We start from the raw sequence: 19591 nt of genomic DNA, 5'->3' as shown, positions 1-19591 counted from the left end.
TCAGGTCAGAGGCCTGGGGGGAGACCGTACACAGTCAGGTCAAAGGCCTGGGGAGAGGACCGTACACAGTCAGGTCAGAGACCTGGGGAGAGACCGTATACAGTCAGGTCAAAGGTCAAAGGCCTGGGGAGAGACCATACACAGTCAGGTCAGAGGCCTGGGGGGAGACCGTACACAGTCTGGTCAGAGGCCTGTGGAGAGACCGTATACAGTCAGGTCAGAGACCTGGGGAGAGACCATACACAGTCAGGTCAGAGACCTGGGGAGAGACCGTACACAGTCTGGGTTAACAGAGTTTATACAGTCAGGTCAGAGGCCTGGGGGGAGACCGTACACAGTCAGGTCAAAGGCCTGGGGAGAGACCGTACACAGTCAGGTCAGAGACCTGGGGAGAGACCGTATACAGTCAGGTCAAAGGTCAAAGGCCTGGGGAGAGACCATACACAGTCAGGTCAGAGACCTGGGGAGAGACCGTACACAGTCTGGTCAGAGGCCTGTGGAGAGACCGTACACAGTCAGGTCAGAGACCTGGGGGGAGACCGTACACAGTCAGGTCAAAGGCCTGGGGAGAGACCGTACACAGTCTGGTCAGAGACCTGGGGAGAGACCGTACACAGTCAGGTCAGAGACCTGGGGAGAGACCGTACACAGTCAGGTCAGAGACCTGGGGAGAGACCGTACACAGTCTGGGTTAACAGAGTTTATACAGTCAGGTCAGAGGCCTGGGGGGAGACCGTACACAGTCAGGTCAAAGGCCTGGGGAGAGACCGTACACAGTCAGGTCAGAGACCTGGGGAGAGACCGTATACAGTCAGGTCAAAGGTCCAAGGCCTGGGGAGAGACCATACACAGTCAGGTCAGAGGCCTGGGGGGAGACCGTACACAGTCTGGTCAGAGGCCTGTGGAGAGACCGTATACAGTCAGGTCAGAGACCTGGGGAGAGACCATACACAGTCAGGTCAGAGACCTGGGGAGAGACCGTACACAGTCTGGGTTAACAGAGTTTATACAGTCAGGTCAGAGGCCTGGGGGGAGACCGTACACAGTCAGGTCAAAGGCCTGGGGAGAGACCGTACACAGTCAGGTCAGAGACCTGGGGAGAGACCGTATACAGTCAGGTCAAAGGTCAAAGGCCTGGGGAGAGACCATACACAGTCAGGTCAGAGACCTGGGGAGAGACCGTACACAGTCTGGTCAGAGGCCTGTGGAGAGACCGTACACAGTCAGGTCAGAGACCTGGGGGGAGACCGTACACAGTCAGGTCAAAGGCCTGGGGAGAGACCGTACACAGTCTGGTCAGAGACCTGGGGAGAGACCGTACACAGTCAGGTCAGAGACCTGGGGAGAGACCGTACACAGTCAGGTCAGAGACCTGGGGAGAGACCGTACACAGTCTGGGTTAACAGAGTTTATACAGTCAGGTCAGAGGCCTGGGGGGAGACCGTACACAGTCAGGTCAAAGGCCTGGGGAGAGACCGTACACAGTCAGGTCAGAGACCTGGGGAGAGACCGTATACAGTCAGGTCAAAGGTCAAAGGCCTGGGGAGAGACCATACACAGTAAGGTCAGAGGCCTGGGGGGAGACCGTACACAGTCTGGTCAGAGGCCTGTGGAGAGACCGTATACAGTCAGGTCAGAGACCTGGGGAGAGACCATACACAGTCAGGTCAGAGACCTGGGGAGAGACCATACACAGTCTGGTCAGAGACCTGGGGAGAGACCGTACACAGTTTGGTCAGAGACCTGGGGACAGACCGTACACAGTCAGGTCAGAGACCTGGGGAGAGACCGTACACAGTCTGGTCAGAGACCTGGGGAGAGACCGTATACAGTCAGGTCAGAGACCTGGCGAGAGACCGTATACAGTCAGGTCAGAGGCCTGGGGGGAGACCGTACACAGTCAGGTCAGAGACCTGGGGAGAGACCGTATACAGTCTGGTCAGAGACGTGGGGAGAGACCGTATACAGTCTGGGTTAACAGAGTTTATACAGTCAGGTCAGGGACCTGGGGAGAGACCGTATACAGTCTGAGTTAACAGAGTTTATTCAGTCAGGTAATGATATGATACCCGATGAAGGTCCAGGGTAATGGTATGATACCTGATGAAGGTCCAAGGTAATGATATGATACCTGATGAAGGTCCAGGCTAATGATATGATACCTGATGAAAGTCCAGGGAAATGATATGACACCTGATGAAGGTCCAGGGTAATGGTTTGAAACCTGATGAAGGTCCAGGGTAATGATATGACACCACACCTGATGAAGGTCCAGGGTAATGATATGATACCTGATGAAGGTCCAGGGTAATGATATGATACCTGATGGTCCAGGGTAATGATATGATGGGCGGTAGGGTAGCCTAGTGGTTAGAGTGTTGGGCTAGTAACCGGAAGTTCAAACCCCCGAGCTGACAAGGTACAAATCTGTCGTTCTGCCCCTGAACAGGCAGTTAACCCACTGTTCCTAGGCAGTCATTGAAAATAAGAATTTGTTCTTAACTGACTTGCCTGGTTAAATAAATATAAAAAATGATACCTGATGACGGTCCAGGGTAATGAGATGATACCTGATGAAGGTCCAGGGTAATGAGATGATACCTGATGAAGGTCCAGGGTAATGAGATGATACCTGATGACGGTCCAGGGTAATGATATGATACCTGATGAAGGTCCAGGGTAATGAGATGATACCTGATGAAGGTCCAGGGTAATGAGATGATACCTGATGAAGGTCCAGGGTAATGAGATGATACCTGATGACGGTCCAGGGTAATGATATGATACCTGATGACGGTCCAGGGTAATGATATGATACCTGATGAAGGTCCAGGGTAATGATATGATACCTAATGAAGGTCCAGGGTAATGATACGATACCTGATGAAGGTCCAGGGTAATGAGATGATACCTGATGAAGGTCCAGGGTAATGAGATGATACCTGATGAAGGTCCAGGGTAATGGGACGATACCTGATGAAGGTCCAGGGTAATGAGATGATACCTGATGAAGGTCCAGGGTAATGATACGATACCTGATGAAGGTCCAGGGTAATGATACGATACCTGATGAAGGTCCAGGGTAATGAGATGATACCTGATGAAGGTCCAGGGTAATGAGATGATACCTGATGAAGGTCCAGGGTAATGAGATGATACCTGATGAAGGTCCAGGGTAATGAGATGATACCTGATGAAGGTCCAGGGTAATGAGATGATACCTGATGAAGGTCCAGGGTAATGATACGATACCTGATGAAGGTCCAGGGTAATGATACGATACCTGATGAAGGTCCAGGGTAATGAGATGATACCTGATGAAGGTCCAGGGTAATGGGACGATACCTGATGAAGGTCCAGGGTAATGAGATGATACCTGATGAAGGTCCAGGGTAATGAGATGATACCTGATGAAGGTCCAGGGTAATGGGACGATACCTGATGAAGGTCCAGGGTAATGAGATGATACCTGATGAAGGTCCAGGGTAATGATACGATACCTGATGAAGGTCCAGGGTAATGAGATGATACCTGATGAAGGTCCAGGGTAACGGTATGATACCTGATGAAGGTCCAGGGTAACGGTATGATACCTGATGAAGGTCCAGGGTAACGGTATGATACCTGATGAAGGTCCAGGGTAATGATATGATAACTGATGAAGGTCCAGGGTAATGATATGATACCACCCCTGATGAAGGTCCAGGGTAATGATATGATATGACACCTGATGAAGGTCCAGGGTAATGATATGATATGACACCTGATGACGGCCCAGGGTAATGATATGATATCTGATGAAGGTCCAGGGTAATGATACGATACCTGATGCAGGTCTAGGGTAATGATATGACACCTGATGAAGGCCCAAGGTAATGATATGATACCTGATGAAGGTCCAGGGTAATGATATGATACCTGATGAAGGTCCAGGGTAATGAGATGATACCTGATGACGGTCCAGGGTAATGATATGATACCTGATGAAGGTCCAGGGTAATGATATGATACCTGATGACGGTCCAGGGTAATGATATGATACCTGATGAAGGTCCAGGGTAATGATATGATACCTGATGAAGGTCCAGGGTAATGAGATGATACCTGATGAAGGTCCAGGGTAATGAGATGATACCTGATGAAGGTCCAGGGTAATGATATGATACCTGATGAAGGTCCAGGGTAATGAGATGATACCTGATGAAGGATCCAGGGTAATGATATGATACCTGATGAAGGTCCAGGGTAATGAGATGATACCTGATGAAGGTCCAGGGTAATGATATGATACCTGATGAAGGTCCAGGGTAATGAGATGATACCTGATGAAGGTCCAGGGTAATGAGATGATACCTGATGAAGGTCCAGGGTAATGAGATGATACCTGATGAAGGTCCAGGGTAATGAGATGATACCTGATGAAGGTCCAGGGTAATGATATGATACCTGATGACGGTCCAGGGTAATGATATGATACCTGATGAAGGTCCAGGGTAATGATATGATACCTAATGAAGGTCCAGGGTAATGAGATGATACCTGATGACGGTCCAGGGTAATGATATGATACCTGATGAAGGTCCAGGGTAATGATATGATACCTAATGAAGGTCCAGGGTAATGATATGATACCTAATGAAGGTCCAGGGTAATGATATGATACCTAATGAAGGTCCAGGGTAATGAGACGATACCTGATGAAGGATCCAGGGTAATGCCAAGGTATTATTTATTCTCTCTGCATCGTAGAGTTATCAGGGCAATAGAGGTAATAGCCAACCAATAGCCAACCTGATAGCCAGCCTGATAGCCAGCCTAAATGGATGGAGAGAATCGGCCCATATCTGTCACAGTGTTATAGAAGAGTGTGTGTGTGTGTGTGTGTGTTTGTTAGTTGAGGTGCTGCAGCTCTATTTGTGAGTCCCTCCTGTCAGTCTGTCTCCGTTCAGTTTCGAGGCCGTAGCGGCTGTTCCTGTGACGTGACAGTGACTGAGTGGTCATGTGACACACCGCTCTTTAAGGATGAGCTTGACGTAGTTGAGTCGTCAGTGACGAAGACAGAAACATAGATCGAACTGAAATGAACTAAATTTCAGTTGATTTCAATCGAACTACATTCATATGATGAAATTAAATGAATCGCTCACACGCTCGTGTATCTCCTCGTTGATGGTGGGCTTGCGGTTGGTGGCACGAGGTACTTTGAGCCAGTTCACTAGAGGCTTGATGGTCAGACCCTGGAGGAAAGAGAGAGAGAGAGACAGAGAGAGAGAGAGATAGACAGAGAGTGAGAGAGACACACACACAGAGAGACACAGAGAGAGAGAGGGGAGGGGAGGGGAGGATAAAAGGGGGGGGTGAATGAGGGAGAGAGAGAGAGGGGGGGACGAAATAGGGGGGGTGAATGAGAGAGAGAGAGAGAGAGAGAGAGAGAGAGAGAGAGAGAGAGGGTGGGGTGAAAGAGGGGGGGGGTGAATTAGGGAGAGAGAGAGGGGGGGTGAAAGAGGGGGGGTGAATGAGGGAGAGAGAGAGGGGGGGTGAAAGAGGGGGGGTGAATGAGGGAGAGAGAGGGGGGGGTGAAAGAGGGGGGGTGAATGAGGGAGAGAGAGGGTGGGTGAAAGAGGGGGGGGTGAATGAGGGAGAGAGAGAGGGGGGGTGAAAGAGGGGGGGTGAATGAGGGAGAGAGAGAGAGGGGGGGTGAAAGAGGAGGGGTGAAGGAGGGAGAGAGAGAGAGGGTGGGGTGAAAGAGGGGGGGGGGTGAATGAGGGAGTGAGAGAGGGGGGGGTGAAAGAGGGGGGTGAATGAGAGAGAGAGAGAGAGAGAGAGAGAGAGAGAGAGAGAGGGTGGGGTGAAAGAGGGGGGTGAATGAGGGAGAGAGAGAGGGGGGGTGAATGAGAGAGAGAGAGAGAGAGAGAGAGAGAGAGAGAGAGAGAGAGAGAGAGGGGGGGGGGGTGAATGAGGGAGAGAGAGAGGGGGGGGGGTGAAAGAGGAGGGGGGTGAATGAGGGAGAGAGAGAGAGACGGTGGGGTGAAAGAGGGGGGGTGAATGAGAGAGAGAGAGAGAGAGAGAGAGGGTGGGGTGAAAGAGGGGGGGTGAATGAGGGAGAGAGAGAGGGGGGAAGAGGGAAGAAGCAAAGAAGGAGTTACAGGAGATTAGTAATGTAAATCCCTCCCATTCACACTCAGCTCACACAGGGATAAACACTGAGTGTGTACAGGAACACACCAGGCCCCTCCCCATAAACACTGAGTGTGTACAGGAAACACACCAGGCCCCTCCCATAAACACTGAGTGTGTACAGGAACACACCAGGCCCCTCCCCGTAAACACTGAGTGTGTACAGGAACACACCAGGCCCCTCCCCGTAAACACTCATGTGTACAGGAACACACCAGGCCCCTCCCCGTAAACACTGAGTGTGTACAGGAACACACCAGGCCCCTCCCCATAAACACTGAGTGTGTACAGGAACACACCAGGCCCCTCCCCATAAACACTGAGTGTGTACAGGAACACACCAGGCCCCTCCCCATAAACACTGAGTGTGTACAGGAACACACCAGGCCCCTCCCCATAAACACTGAGTGTGTACAGGAACACACCAGGCCCCTCCCCATAAACACTGAGTGTGTACAGGAACACTCCAGGCCCCTCCCCATAAACACTGAGTGTGTACAGGAACACTCCAGGCCCCTCCCCATGTTCTGACATCACTGGATCAATACACAGATAAATCACATCTTGATTCTGCATGTCAATATGATTATCAATGTAGGACAACAAGCACTAGATAGACAGTGTGTTGGATCAGGCAGAGCAAGGTCAGCCTGGGGGCTCAGATCAGTGTGTTGGATCAGGCAGAGCAAGGTCAGCCTGGGGGCTCAGATCAGTGTGTTGGATCAGGCAGAGCAAGGTCAGCCTGGGGGCTCAGATCAGTGTGTTGGATCAGGCAGAGCAAGGTCAGCCTGGGGGCTCAGATCTCTCCAAGACTGTTGAGTCAACAGAAAAGCAAGCACTGACTGGGTTTGATGTATTAGCGCTGGGCTGGAACAAAAAGCCTGCACACATTACACAAAGGGGTGAGAGTAGAAGTCATGTCTTCCCGGTATGGGGACCTCTCTATATATGATCATAGGTATAATCATAGAATTACATACAGTATAGAATCCCTTTTAATTGAATAAGGATTTATATGGGCATGATAGTGAAGATCAGTCGTTTCACTTTTAAAATGTATTAGCCTACATTTTTACTGTGGCATAAACACAACCGGTTATGATGTTTTCATCTGATTGGCTGACAGGCTAATGTAAGCTACCTGGGCGCGCTATTCAGGGGCGGCTGAACGACAGGGAGGGTGAGGGAATAGCTGCTACGTCTCATGTTTCTGCTTATCATTTCTGTCATTTTGGTAGAAGACTGTTTGTTAGTCAACGTGTCTATAATTAGATACGTGCAGCTTCTCTTCTGCCGTTAAGCTGACGTTCCTCCGGAACGCTCCATAAAACCCCGATCGGCAGAATGATGTCCTAAATCAATAGAACGATCAACGCATCATGGACAATCTAGCTGACATCGGGTAAAGTTCTCTCTAGAGTGAGTACACCCCCTGGACAGGACACTAGTCTATCTCCTGTTTCTGTAGAGTGAGTACACCCCCTGGACAGGACACTAGTCTATCTCCTGTTTCTACAGCGTGAGGCAGTTCACCTAGACAGGACACTAGTCTATCTCCTGTTTCTGTAGAGTGAGTACACCCCCTGGACAGGACACTAGTCTATCTCCTGTTTCTACAGCGTGAGGCAGTTCACCTAGACAGGACACTAGTCTATCTCCTGTTTCTACAGCGTGAGGCAGCGTCTGTCAGCTCACATGGTCAGGAAAAACTCCTGGCCTTAATTAATTCCATTTAGAACGATAAACATTCTATTTTCTGGACTAAAATATCTCTAGTATTAAAATATCTCTGGTATTAAAATATCTCTAGTATTAAAATATCTCTAGTATTAAAATATCTCTAGTATAAAATATCTCTAGTATTAAAATATCTCTAGTATAAAATATCTCTAGTATAAAATATCTCTGGTATTAAAATATGTATAAAATATGTATTAAAATATCTCTAGTATTAAAATATCTCTAGTATAAAATATCTCTGGTATTAAAATATGTATAAAATATGTATTAAAATATCTCTAGTATTAAATATCTCTAGTATTAAAATATGTATAAAATATGTATTAAAATATCTCTAGTATTAAAATATCTCTAGTATAAAATATGTATTAAAATATCTCTGGTATTAAAATATCTCTAGTATTAAAATATCTCTGGTATTAAATATCTCTAGTATTAAAATATCTCTAGTATTAAAATATCTCTGGTATTAAATATCTCTAGTATAAAATATATCTGGTATTAAATATCTCTAGTATTAAAATATCTCTGGTATTAAATATCTCTAGTATTAAAATATCTCTGGTATTAAATATCTCTAGTATAAAATATCTCTGGTATTAAATATCTCTAGTATTAAATATGTATTAAATATCTCTAGTATTAAAATATCTCTAGTATTAAATATCTCTAGTATTAAAATATCTCTGGTATTAAATATCTCTAGTATTAAAATATCTCTGGTATTAAATATCTCTAGTATAAAATATCTCTGGTATTAAATATATCTAGTATTAAATATGTATTAAATATCTCTAGTATTAAAATATCTCTGGTATAAAATATCTCTAGTATTAAAATATCTCTGGTATAAAATATCTCTAGTAAATACTTTACCTGGAACATCACAGTGAAGAAAACCACTATGATGGTTGTGGCCACGAAGTAGTCTTTAGCCGGGACCCGTTCTGCGTCCAGCAGCACCACCAAGGCAAACGCCACCGCCCCTCGCAGGCCACCATACGACATCACCACCTGGTCGATCTTGTCCAATGGGACGAGGCGGAACCAGTTCAACACCCAGGTCTGCATGACCACACCTGAAAGAGATCAGAGACAGAGAATCCAACAGCTACAGTATAATACTTACCCCCCCACAGTATAAATGAAGTCGTGCCAATACATTCTCAGACTCATCATTGAGTACAGAGTACCATCTTGATTATTGATAAAGGACGACAGATATTCAGACACTTTTTGGAGTTAATTGAAGGAGTGATTATTTTATCATCTGTTTGGCATTAAAGGTTTTGATCACTGATAAAACACGCTGGATCCTCAAGACTCTGTTCAGTATCTGTGTGTAAAGCAAGCACCCTGACGAAAGGCTCTCTCAGACAAGCACCCTGACGAAAGGCTCTCTCAGACAAGCACCCTGACGAAAGGCTCTCTCAGACAAGCACCCTGACGAAAGGCTCTCTCAGACAAGCACCCTGACGAAAGGCTCTCTCAGACAAGCACCCTGACGAAAGGCTCTCTCAGACAAGCACCCTGACGAAAGGCTCTTCAGACAAGCTCCCTGACGAAAGGCTCTCTCAGACAAGCTCCCTGACGAAAGGCTCTCTCAGACAAGCTCCCTGACGAAAGGCTCTCTCAGACAAGCTCCCTGACGAAAGGCTCTCTCAGACAAGCTCCCTGACGAAAGGCTCTCTCAGACAAGCTCCCTGACGAAAGGCTCTCTCAGACAAGCTCCCTGACGAAAGGCTCTCCCAGACAAGCTCCCTGACGAAAGGCTCTCTCAGACAAGCTCCCTGACGAAAGGCTCTCCCAGACAAGCACCCTGACGAAAGGCTCTCTCAGACAAGCACCCTGACGAAAGGCTCTCTCAGACAAGCACCCTGACGAAAGGCTCTCTCAGACAAGCTCCCTGACGAAAGGCTCTCTCAGACAAGCTCCCTGACGAAAGGCTCTCTCAGACAAGCACCCTGACGAAAGGCTCTCCCAGACAAGCACCCTGACGAAAGGCTCTCTCAGACAAGCTCCCTGACGAAAGGCTCTCTCAGACAAGCACCCTGATGAAAGGCTCTTCAGACAAGCTCCCTGACGAAAGGCTCTCTCAGACAAGCACCCTGATGAAAGGCTCTCCCAGACAAGCACCCTGACGAAAGGCTCTCTCAGACAAGCTCCCTGACGAAAGGCTCTCTCAGACAAGCACCCTGACGAAAGGCTCTTCAGACAAGCTCCCTGACGAAAGGCTCTCTCAGACAAGCACCCTGACGAAAGGCTCTCCCAGACAAGCACCCTGACGAAAGGCTCTCTCAGACAAGCACCCTGACGAACGGCTCTTCAGACAAGCACCCTGACGAACGGCTCTTCAGACAAGCACCCTGACGAACGGCTCTTCAGACAAGCACCCTGACGAACGGCTCTTCAGACAGGCACCCTGACGAACGGCTCTTCAGACAAGCACCCTGACGAAAGGCTCTCTCAGACAAGCACCCTGACGAACGGCTCTTCAGACAAGCACCCTGACGAACGGCTCTTCAGACAAGCACCCTGATGAAAGGCTCTCCCAGACAAGAATGTTGGTCAAATAAATCCACATTAAGGACAGAGAAGACTCCTCTCTTTGTGCTGCGTAGGTCCACTCTTACCCAGGGGGCTGCAATCCCTGATACATAGTAGTATAGTATTGAAATTCACCTTCAGCTACGTGTAGAGTAACAACGCTGGGTACTGAACCAATGTTTAGTAAGGCGGCACACCTACCCAGGGCCCTGAAGACGAAGATGAAGATGAGCGTACAGGAGATGAGTCCTGTGTCCCAGGCCCACTTAGACTTGTCCACGGCTGAGATGCCCAGGAAGATGAAGATGATGGTTTCGGCGATGCTGGCTAGGGTTTTCATCGTGTACTTCACCGTGGTACGAGATTTCTGGGATATGTTGGCCTCCACGTACTTGTTACAGCCGATACCACAGAAAGTCATTCTGAAGGTGGAGAGAGAGAGAGACAGAGGACAGGAGAGGACCAGGGTCCAGATTCACAAAACACTTCTTAAATGCAAAAAAATTAACAAGTTCATAAGATAGTTCGTAAGTGCAATTCCTCAACAATATCTTAAGATTTTATGATTTTCTTACAAACTCCTCAAACATCTTCTTTACATATCTTCTTTAAGATGTTTGTTGCTAGGCAACCAATTTAGCTATCGAGCTAGCTAGCAATGGGAAAAAAATAATCAATACTTAATAGAATGATCAATACTTAAAATAATCAATATTATTTTTTTACCTTTATTTAACCAGGGCAAGTCAGTTAAGAACAAATTCTTATTTTCAATGACGGCCTAGGAACAGTGGGTTAACTAGTAACCTTTCGGTTACTAGTCCAATGCTTTAACCACTAGGGTACCCTGCCGCCCCTTCTAAAGAGTGGCTTAGAGAATCTGAGCCCAGGGCCTTAACCAGGGTTTGAGTTTGAGTGAAGTCCGGAAGAGGACATTTTTGAAAATTGAAGCTCATTAACACATTAACATTTCTATACAATTTAAAACCTTTTTCAAATGCTATTTGGAGAACATCAAAACCAAAATGACCCCAGCCATTATCACCTTGGCTGCTGTAGGTTCATTCACCTCAGTCCATCTACAAGCACACAGCCTGTTAGCTATACAATCTACCTCAGTCCATCTACAAACACAGCCTGTTAGCTATACAATCTACCTACCTCAGTCCATCTATAAACACACAGCCTGTTAGCTATACAATCTACCTACCTCAGTCCATCTACAAACACACAGCCTGTTAGCTATACAATCTAGCTATACAATCTACCTACCTCAGTCCATCTACAAACACACAGCCTGTTAGCTATACAATCTACCTACCTCAGTCCATCTACAAACACACAGCCTGTTAGCTATACAATCTACCTACCTCAGTCCATCTACAAACACACAGCCTGTTAGCTATACAATCGACCTACCTCAGTCCATCTACAAACACACAGCCTGTTAGCTATACAATCGACCTACCTCAGTCCATCTACAAACACACAGCCTGTTAGCTATACAATCTACCTACCTCAGTCCATCTACAAACACACAGCCTGTTAGCTATACAATCTACCTACCTCAGTCCATCTACAAACACACAGCCTGTTAGCTATTCAATCTACCTACCTCAGTCCATCTACAAACACACAGCCTGTTGGATATACAATCTACCTACCTCAGTCCATCTACAAACACACAGCCTGTTGGATATACAATCTACCTCAGTCCATCTACAAACACACAGCCTGTTAGCTGTACAATCTACCTACCTCAGTCCATCTACAAACACACAGCCTATTAGCTATACAATCTACCTACCTCAGTCTATCTACAAACACACAGCCTGTTAGCTGTACAATCTACCTACCTCAGTCTATCTACAAACACACAGCCTGTTAGCTGTACAATCTACCTACCTCAGTCCATCTACAAACACACAGCCTGTTGGATATACAACTGTAATGTTATGAAGGGGGGAGATATGAGACATGATTCACACTGACATTTGAACATCTTGGCCATGTTCTGTTATAATCTCCACCCGGCACAGCCAGAAGAGGACTGGCCACCCCTCGTAGGTTTTGGCCTTTCTAGGGAGTTTTTCCTAGCCACTGTGCTTCTACACCTGCATTGCTTGCTGTTTGGGGTTTTAGGCTGGGTTTCTGTACAGCACTTTGAGATATCAGCTGATGTACGAAGGGCTTTATAAATAAATGTGATTTGATTTGACACGTAGAATCAGTGATGAAACAAAAACCTATTACATGTTTACAACTGTATTGTTTGGATGTTGGTTGTATTTTAATGTTGGTCTGTAGGGAGGATAGGTCCTGTTGAGATGTTCATATTGTAACATACAGTGGTTGTATTTTAATGTAGGTCTATACACACACACACACACACCCACCCACCCTGTCAACTGTGGTACCATATAATATATAGACAGGTGTGTGCCTTTCCAAATCATATCCAATCAGTTGAATTTACCACAGGTGGACTCCAATCAAGTTGTAGAAACATCTCAAATATAATCAATGGAAACAGGAAGCACCTGAGCTCAATTTCGAGTCTCATAACAAAGGGACTGAATGCTTGTGTAAATAAGGTATTTAGAATTTTTGATTTTTAAATAAATGTGCATTCTTCTTGCTATGTCATAATGGGTTATTGTGATGTCATTATGGGGTATTGTGATGTCATAATGGGTTATTGTGTGTAGATTACTGAGGAACATGTTTTATGTAACGTAATAAAATGTGGAACATGTCAAGGGGTCTGAATACTTTCAGGAGTCACTGACACAGACACACACACACACACACAGACAGACAGACAGACAGACAGACAGACACACACACACACACACACACACGCACACACACACACACACACACATGCACACACACACACACACACACACACACCCTAATGACAGCGGAATACTTTTTTTTTTTTTTTTATGAAGTGAAAAATGAAGTGAGTTTAAATGCAACATCTTTTTGAGTACAGACCATCACATTTTCTGTGGTGATTTCTAGAACACATACTAAAGATTTACTCACGACAAGATGGCGGACAGAGAGAAGAGCTCAGCGGTGAGGTAGGCCAGGTAGACCATGAGGAAGACCAATAGAGGCTCAATGATGCGGACCTTCTTGGTGAAACGTGTGATGAAGGCTAGGAGAGCAGCAAAGATCAGACCCACCATGGTCCCCCCAATACTGACGATGAGGAATGAGGCTGAGGAGGGAGAGGAGGATGGAGATGGGGAGGAGGAGGAGGGGGAGGAGGGGGAGGAGGGGGAGGAGAGGGGTGGAGGAAGATGGGGAGACAGGGAGGAAGAGGAGAGGGGTGGAGGAAGATGGGGAGAAAGGGAGGAAGATGGGGAGACAGGGAGGAAGAGGAGAGGGGTGGAGGAAGATGGGGAGACAGGGAGGAAGAGGAGGGAGAGAAGGGAGAGAAGAACGGAGATGGGGAGGAGGAGGAGGAGGGGGAGGAGGGGGAGGAGGGGGAGAAGGACGGAGATGGGGAGGAGGAGGAGGAGGAGGAGGAGGGGGAGGAGGGGGAGGAGGACAGAAATGGGGAGGAGGAGGAGGAGGAGGAGGAGGGGGAGGAGGGGGAGGAGGGAGAGGAGGGAGAGAAGGACGGAGATGGGGAGGAGGAGGAGGGGGGGAGGAGGGGGAGGAGGGAGAGGAGGGGGAGAAGGACGGAGATGGGGAGGAGGAGGAGGAGGAGGAGGAGGAGGAGGAGGAGGAGGGGGAGGAGGGAGAGGCGGGAGAGGAGGGAGAGGAGGGAGAGGAGGGAGAGAAGGACGGAGATGGGGAGGAGGAGGAGGAGGGGGAGGAGGGGGATGAGGGAGAGAAGGACGGAGATGGGGAGGAGGAGGAGGAGGAGGAGGAAGGGTGGAGGGAGACAGGGAGGAGGAGGAGAGGGGTGGAGGAAGATGGGGAGACAGGGAGGAAGACGAGGGGAGATGGAGGAGGAAGGGTGGAGGGAGACAGGGAGGAAGAGGAGAAGGGATGAGGAAGATGGGGAGATGGAGGAGGAAGGGTGGAGGGAGACAGGGAGGAAGAGGAGAGGGGTGGAGGAAGATGGGGAGACAGGGAGGAAGAGGAGAAGGGATGAGGAAGATGGGGAGATGGAGGAGGAAGGATGGAGGGAGACAGGGAGGAAGAGGAGAGGGGTGGAGGAAGATGGGGAGACAGGGAGGAAGATGGGGAGACAGGGAGGAAGATGGGGAGACAGGGAGGAAGAGGAGAAGGGAGGAGGGAGATGGGGAGGTGGAGGAGGTAGGGTGGAGGGAGAGAAGGGAGAGAAGGACGGAGATGGGGAGGAGGAGGAGGAGGAAGGGTGGAGGGAGACAGGGAGGAAGAGGAGAGGGGTGGAGGAAGATGGGGAGATGGAGGAGGAAGGGTGGAGGGAGAGAAGGGAGAGAAGGACGGAGATGGGGAGGAGGAAGGGTGGAGGGAGACAGGGAGGAAGAGGAGAGGGGTGGAGGAAGATGGGGAGACAGGGAGGAAGAGGAGAAGGGATGAGGAAGATGGGGAGATGGAGGAGGAAGGGTGGAGGGAGACAGGGAGGAAGAGGAGAGGGGTGGAGGAAGATGGGGAGACAGGGAGGAAGAGGAGAAGGGAGGAGGAGGAAGTGTAGAGGGAGACAGGGAGGAAGAGGAAGAGGGGGAGGAGGAGGAAGGGTGGGGGGAGACAAGGAGGAGGAGGAAGGGTGGAGGGAGAGAGAGGAAGGGTGGAGAGAGAGGGGTGGAGGAAGAGAGGAGGCACAGGGGACGTGGGAGAGTCTTTAGGTTCAGAGACAGGAAATCAGGAGACGTCTCATAGTGGCTATGCAGAGCATAGTGTATGTGTAAATAGACTACAGCTAACACATACTACAGCTAACACAGACTACAGCTAACACAGACTACAGCAAACACAGACTACAGCTAAACACAGACTACAGCAAACACAGACTACAGCTAAACACAGACTACAGCTAACACAGACTACAGCTAACACAGACTACAGCTAACACAGACTACAGCTAACACAGACTACAGCTAAACACAGACTACAGCTAAACACAGACTCCAGCTAACACAGACTCCAGGTAACACAGACTACAGCTAACACATACTACAGCTAAACACAGACTACAGCTAACACAGACTACAGCTAACACAGACTACAGCTAACACAGACTACAGCAAACACAGACTACAGCTAAACACAGACTACAGCTAAACACAGACTACAGCTAAACACAGACTACAGCTAACACAGACTACAGCTAACACAGACTACAGCTAACACAGACTACAGCTAACACAGACTCCAGCTAACACAGACTCCAGCTAACACAGACTACAGCTAAACACAGACTAGAGCTAACACAGACTACAGCTAAACACAGACTAGAGCTAACACAGACTACAGCTAAACACAGACTAGAGCTAAACACAGACTAGAGCTAAACACAGACTACAGCTAACACAGACTACAGCTAACACAGACTACAGCTAACACAGACTACAGCTAAACACAGACTACAGCTAAACACAGACTACAGCTAAACACAGACTACAACTAACACAGACTACAGCTAAACACAGACTACAGCTAACACAGACTACAGCTAACACAGACTACAGCTAACACAGACTACAGCTAACACAGACTACAGCTAACACAGACTACAGCTAAACACAGACTACAGCTAACACAGACTACAGCTAACACAGACTACAGCTAAACACAGACTACAGCAAACACAGACTACAGCTAAACACAGACTACAGCTAACACAGACTACAGCTAACACAGACTACAGCTAACACAGACTACAGCAAACACAGACTACAGCTAAACACAGACTACAGCAAACAGACTACAGCTAAACACAGACTACAGCTAACACAGACTACAGCTAACACAGACTACAGCTAACACAGACTACAGCTAACACAGACTACAGCTAAACACAGACTACAGCTAAACACAGACTACAGCTAAACACAGACTACAGCTAACACAGACTACAGCTAAACACAGACTACAGCTAAACACAGACTACAGCTAACACAGACTCCAGCGAACACAGACTACAGCTAACACAGACTACAGCTAAACACAGACTAGAGCTAACACAGACTACAGCTAAACACAGGCTAGAGCTAACAGACTACAGCTAAACACAGACTACAGCTAAACACAGACTAGAGCTAAACACAGACTACAGCTAACACAGACTACAGCTAACACAGACTACAGCTAACACAGACTACAGCTAACACAGACTACAGCTAACACAGACTACAGCTAACACAGACTACAGCTAACACAGACTACAGCTAACACAGACTACGGCTAACACAGACTACGGCTAACACAGACTACAGCTAAACACAGACTACAGCTAACACAGACTACAGCTAACACAGACTACAGCTAACACAGACTACAGCTAAACACAGACTACAGCTAACACAGACTACAGCTAACACAGACTACAGCTAACACAGACTACACACAGACTACAGCTAACACAGACTACAGCTAAACACAGACTACAGCTAACACAGACTACAGCTAACACAGACTACAGCTAACACAGACTACAGCTAACACAGACTACAGCTAACACAGACTACAGCTAACACAGACTACAGCTAACACAGACTACAGCTAAACACAGACTACAGCTAACACAGACTACAGCTAACACAGACTACAGCTAACACAGACTACAGCTAACACAGACTACAGCTAAACACAGACTACAGCTAACACAGACTACAGCTAACACAGACTACAGCTAACACAGACTACACACACAGACTACAGCAAACACAGACTACAGCTAAACACAGACTACAGCTAACACAGACTACAGCTAACACAGACTACAGCTAACACAGACTACAGCAAACACAGACTACAGCTAAACACAGACTACAGCAAACAGACTACAGCTAAACACAGACTACAGCTAACACAGACTACAGCTAACACAGACTACAGCTAACACAGACTACAGCTAACACAGACTACAGCTAACACAGACTACAGCTAAACACAGACTACAGCTAAACACAGACTACAGCTAACACAGACTACAGCTAAACACAGACTACAGCTAAACACAGACTACAGCTAACACAGACTCCAGCGAACACAGACTACAGCTAACACAGACTACAGCTAAACACAGACTAGAGCTAACACAGACTACAGCTAAACACAGGCTAGAGCTAACAGACTACAGCTAAACACAGACTACAGCTAACACAGACTACAGCTAACACAGACTACAGCTAACACAGACTACAGCTAACACAGACTACAGCGAACACAGACTACAGCTAACACAGACTACAGCTAACACAGACTACAGCTAACACAGACTACAGCTAACACAGACTACGGCTAACACAGACTACGGCTAACACAGACTACAGCTAACACAGACTACAGCTAACACAGACTACAGCTAACACAGACTACAGCTAAACACAGACTACAGCTAACACAGACTACAGCTAACACAGACTACAGCTAACACAGACTACAGCTAACACAGACTACAGCTAACACAGACTACACACACAGACTACAGCTAACACAGACTACAGCTAAACACAGACTACAGCTAACACAGACTACAGCTAACACAGACTACAGCTAACACAGACTACAGCTAACACAGACTACAGCGAACACAGACTACAGCTAACACAGACTACAGCTAACACAGACTACAGCTAACACAGACTACAGCTAACACAGACTACAGCTAAACACAGACTACAGCTAACACAGACTACAGCTAACACAGACTACAGCTAACACAGACTACAGCTAACACAGACTACAGCTAAACACAGACTACAGCTAACACAGACTACAGCTAACACAGACTACAGCTAACACAGACTACACACACAGACTACAGCTAACACAGACTACAGCTAAACACAGACTACACACACAGACTACAGCTAACACAGACTCCAGGTAACACAGACTACAGCTAACACAGACTACAGCTAACACAGACTACAGCTAAACACAGACTACAGCTAAACACAGACTACAGCTAAACACAGACTACAGCTAAACACAGACTACAGCTAAACACAGACTACAGCTAAACACAGACTACACACACACAGACTACAGCTAACACAGACTACAGCTAAACACCAGAAGTCATCCTCACCCACTCCTTTGAAATAGTCAGCTGTCTGAACATTCTCAGGGCCCACCTCCACGAAGGACATGTACACCTTATACAACACCTGCAGAGGAGGAGACATGACATCATCAGGAGATTGTCTTTGTAACTCTCTCCATAACACAATGCATTCTCTATACAGGTGGGTGCTACTTATTGGTGGTGCACAACACACTGCAGCACTGCAGGCCTGGAGCTGGTTATAACCCTGATCCACTATTAAAGGCCTGGGGGTGGTTATAACCCTGATCTACTATTAAAGACCTGGGGTTGGTTATAACCCTGATCTACTATTAAAGGCCTGGGGCTGGTTATAACCCTGATCTACTATTAAAGGCCTGGGGTTGGTTATAACCCGGATCTACTATTAAAGGCCTGGGGCTGGTTATAACCCTGATCCACTATTAAAGGCCTGGGGCTGGTTATAACCCTGATCCACTATTAAAGGCCTGGGGCTGGTTATAACCCTGATCTACTATTAAAGGCTGGTTATAACCCTGATCCACTATTAAAGACCTGGGGTTGGTTATAACCCTGATCTACTATTAAAGGCTGGTTATAACCCTGATCTACTATTAAAGGCCTGGGGTTGGTTATAACCCTGATCCACTATTAAAGGCCTGGGGCTGGTTATAACCCTGATCTACTATTAAAGGCCTGGGGCTGGTTATAACCCTGATCCACTATTAAAGGCCTGGGGCTGGTTATAACCCTGATCTACTATTAAAGGCCTGGGGCTGGTTATAACCCTGATCTACTATTACAGGCTGGTTATAACCCTGATCCACTATTAAAGGCCTGGGTTTGATTATAACCCTGATCTACTATTAAAGGCTGGTTATAACCCTGATCTACTATTAAAGAATGGTTATAACCCTGATCTACTATTAAAGGCCTGAGGCTGGTTATAAC

At 47.3% G+C, this 19591-nt stretch overlaps 1 protein-coding gene across 1 annotated transcript in view; it reads right to left on the bottom strand.

The window, feature by feature from the left end:
* Nucleotides 1-18776, bottom strand: part of LOC109884769 (sodium/hydrogen exchanger 5-like) — a 34714-nt gene extending 15938 nt beyond the window's left edge. Inside the window, exons 1-5 of the mRNA XM_031822107.1 lie at nucleotides 18665-18776; nucleotides 13516-13693; nucleotides 10666-10886; nucleotides 8794-8996; nucleotides 5148-5237 (exon numbers count right to left, since the gene is read on the bottom strand). Of these exons, the coding sequence (XP_031677967.1) occupies nucleotides 5148-5237; nucleotides 8794-8996; nucleotides 10666-10886; nucleotides 13516-13693; nucleotides 18665-18761 (789 nt within the window). The 5' untranslated portion in view covers nucleotides 18762-18776. The remainder of the gene's footprint in view (nucleotides 1-5147; nucleotides 5238-8793; nucleotides 8997-10665; nucleotides 10887-13515; nucleotides 13694-18664) is intronic.
* Between the last annotated feature and the right edge of the window lie 815 nt (nucleotides 18777-19591).

This window comes from Oncorhynchus kisutch, unplaced genomic scaffold (genome assembly GCF_002021735.2).
Source record: "Oncorhynchus kisutch isolate 150728-3 unplaced genomic scaffold, Okis_V2 scaffold4069, whole genome shotgun sequence".
Lineage (NCBI taxonomy): Eukaryota > Metazoa > Chordata > Actinopteri > Salmoniformes > Salmonidae > Oncorhynchus > Oncorhynchus kisutch.
This window is presented reverse-complemented; position numbering and strand designations above follow the sequence as displayed.